The following is a 3,552-nucleotide window of genomic DNA, read 5'->3' on the forward strand; positions in this document are numbered from 1 at the left end:
TCTGTTCCCACCCTGACAACGGCCCCTGAACGCAGCAGCGAGTGAGAAGCACGGAGGAGCAGACATCAGCTGGACTTGAGTTTACACTGCGGCAATATTTGATGGACAGTTTCTTTTCCGTGTGTGCGTCCATGGAAATGTGAGTTTAATTGTTGTGTTAAGTAACACACCGTAAGTGTTTATTAGCCGTGAATGTATTTAGGTTTCTGTTAGCTTACAACAGGATTCAGAGCTAGCCGCTAGCTTGTAATAGTCTGTTTAACTGTTCTACATTTTAATAGCTATTGTTTTCTATGCTGTGCACTGAATATTTCGGTTGTTTATTTAGTTTAAATGCTTGTTATAATTCTTATGACTGTCATTTATATAGGTTACATGAATGCCATGTGCTTGCTAATCTTTAATTGATAGCTCATTGCAGTCCAGTTACTATTGTTAGCCATTAACATTGCTCTGTGCATGCTATTTGTAGCTGGCTATGTTTTAGCTTAGGTTTGCCTTTGCTATTGGTCTGTAACTATTCTTTCTAAACAGTCTGTATTGCTGTGCTTTGTTGTTACAGAACCACACACACACACAGAAACACAAGCCTATTTGTTTATATAAACCATCTAAACTGCAACCCTGGACTCTGCATCTCCTTTCTCCCCACACTCTCACCTGAACATTGGAATAGTGTCCTGACCCGACACCCTGAAGCGATTGCTGCCACACCTATTAACCCATATTTACACCTTCTATCATACAGGCGCCGTGGTCATCTTCCTGGACCGGGAGGAGAAGGTGAACCAAGTTATCGAGGCGGGCATCACCGTGTGTGAAACGTTTGTTCAGGTGCTGCCGCTCACTCAACCGGCCACCAAGGTAGTCCTGTCCAACGTCCCACCGTTCATCTCTGATGGCTTCCTCAGCAGAGAGTTGTCCAGACACGGGAAGATAGTCTCCCCCGTTAAAAAGATCTTGTCTGGATGTAAATCTCCGTTGCTGAAGCACGTGGTGTCTCACCGTAGACAGCTGTATATGATACTGAACCATCGGGACGAGGGAGTTAAACCTCCGGTTCCATGTTAAAGTAGATGATTATGAATACGTGATTTTTGCAACGTCATCAGAGATGAAATGTTTTGGTTGTGGAGAGGTGGGCCACACGGTGAGGGCCTGCCGAGGCGAGGTGATCCGAATCCTCCCGGTCCGGGAGGGGAGGGCTGGTGGCGGGGGGCCGCCCCTCTTCCCCGGGGTACGGGGGCTGCTGCCTCGGGGCCGGCTGCCGCGGCCGAGCGGCGGCGATGCCCGCTCGCGTGCTGCACTGCGGTGTGGTGATGACGACGTGCCCGATCAGGCGCACGGGTGAGTAATGTAAATACACTTGGTGTTTGTATGAATGGAGTGGGTGATGGAAGTGTGTGTGTGACTGGGGAATGTGCTGTGGGTGAAGAAAAAAAAAAGGAAAAAATCGGGTGAGGGGTGTGTAGGGAACAGACAGGTGTGTGTAGGGAACAGACAGGTGTGCTGGATGAATCAGCTGAGGCTGAGCTGACTGTCCCTGCAGTAGCAGCAGCTGACCCAGAGAGGAGGGATGAGGTTGTTTTGGGTGAAAATGATAAAGTTCTAAAATTGTCTGCAAGGAAAAAAAAAAAAGGACATTAGGAATAAGGGTTCTCACGCCAAAAAAATGGCAGTGAGAGAGGAGGAGGAAGGAGAGGAGGAAGAGGAGGAAGAAGAGGTGGAGGAGGAAGAGAGAGGAGTTAGAAATGGAAGAAGATGAGGAGGAAGAGGAATGTAGTGTAATCAGTCAGCCTCTGACTGACTCCCAGGTCTCTGTTGGGTCGGTGCAGGAGACCTGTACCAGGTAGACATAATCAGACAGTTCCTCCAGAAAACTCAAAATAGTAAAAACATAAACCTTGAAGACTATTTTGAGAACAAAAATGTTTTATTGATCTCAATACGAGATCAAATGCACCTTAGAGGTGAGAGAGGCTTCACTCTACCAGAGTTTTATAGGTTGAAGAAACTGTTTCAGAGGATCAAACTAGAGCTTTTAAATGATGGAGACAGTGAGGAAGAATAGGTCCGTCCGTTTGCTATTGGTCTTAACTTTTTGTGTCATTTTTTTGTGTGTGTCTCTCCTCACATCTGACATGATGAGTAATTTTAAAATCTCTACTCTTAATATTAACGGTGGAAGAGATGTGAAGAAGAGGGCTTGCCTTTTTGAGTTTTAAAACTTAAAGGAGTAAATATTGCAATGTTGCAAAAACGCACAGCGACACTTTAAATGAGACAGACTGGAGAAGGGGATGGGGGGGGTGGTTTTAAGTCATCTTAGCAGCATCAGCGGAGGAGTAGCAATCCTATTTGCAAGAAACTTTTTTACCAAAGTCCCACACTGTCGATGAAAAGAATAAAGGGCCGACTCTTAGTAGTCAGAGCCCAGTATGAAGTTTTTAATCTGGTTTTATAAACGTATACGCTCCAAACTCAGGACCTGATAGAGTTCTTTTTTAAATGAACTCAATGCGGTTTTAAGTGAGTGTGAACCAGAGGAGTTTTATTTTTGGGAGGGGATTTTAACTGTACACATGATGATGTTTTAGATCGGAACCATAATGAACCACATGCTGCCTCTAAACAAGCTATGCAGCGGCTGATGGAGACACACAGTCTCTCAGACGTCTGAGAGACCACCATGCACAGCAGAGGCAGTACACATGGGTCCACAGCAGGGACAACAGGTTGACTATGGCTGGATTAGACAGGTTTTATTGTTTTAAGCACCATTTTAATGTTTTTAAAGGGTGTAGAATATTGCCTGTCGGTTTTTCTGATCATGCATATGTGTATTGTGATGTTTACATTGCCAATATTAAACCCAGATCTGCGTATTGGCATTTTAACACGGCTTTGCTTTTTAGATGCACATTTTAGGGATGTTTTTATTTTTTTGGAAAGGTTTTAGAGATAGAAGGAGAGATTTTAGTTCCCTGAGGCAGTGGTGGGACATTGGGAAGGTTGAAATCAGGCAGCTTTGTCAGCAGTACACTCTCAATGTTTCTCGAGACATTACCAAGTCTATGAACGATCTGGAGATATCTATAGTGGACATGCAGAGTTCTGCAGAGTCCACAGGAAATCAAGGCTGTATTGAAGACCTCAAGTCTAAAAAGCCATCTTGGCAGACCTGCTGTGCATGAGAGCACAGGGGCACTGATCCGGTCCAGGTTCCAGACTACTGTTTTAATGGACTCTCCAACTAAGTTCTTTTTAGTTTGAGAAGAAGAATGGCCAGAGCCGGATGATCCATGCTCTGAGATCAGCAGGAGGACAGCCGTTAACGACAGCATCACAGATCCGACAGAGAGCTGTGGAGTTCACGCAGAGACCTCTACAGCACAGAGTACACAGAGGATGACGAGGCTTTTAACAGGTTCTGCAGAGACCTGCCCACGGTGTCTGGGGGCGACAATGTGGAGCTGGAGGGCCCCCTGACGGAGGAGGAGGTGTCTAGAGCTTTACAAAGCATGCAGGGGGGAAAGGCCCTGGGATTGATGG

The 3,552-nt window shown here is 45.8% G+C and overlaps 1 protein-coding gene across 1 annotated transcript in view; it reads left to right on the top strand.

Annotated features, from left to right (window-relative positions):
* The first annotated feature begins 1,114 nt into the window (after positions 1 to 1,114).
* LOC114551580 (NLR family CARD domain-containing protein 3) overlaps positions 1,115 to 3,552 on the top strand; it is a 21,249-nt gene continuing 18,811 nt past the window's right edge. The window contains exon 1 of the mRNA XM_028572600.1: positions 1,115 to 1,347. Coding sequence (XP_028428401.1) covers positions 1,115 to 1,347 — 233 coding nt within the window. The remainder of the gene's footprint in view (positions 1,348 to 3,552) is intronic.

Source organism: Perca flavescens, unplaced genomic scaffold, assembly GCF_004354835.1.
Source record: "Perca flavescens isolate YP-PL-M2 unplaced genomic scaffold, PFLA_1.0 EPR50_1.1_unplaced_scaf_2, whole genome shotgun sequence".
Taxonomy (NCBI): Eukaryota; Metazoa; Chordata; class Actinopteri; order Perciformes; family Percidae; genus Perca; species Perca flavescens.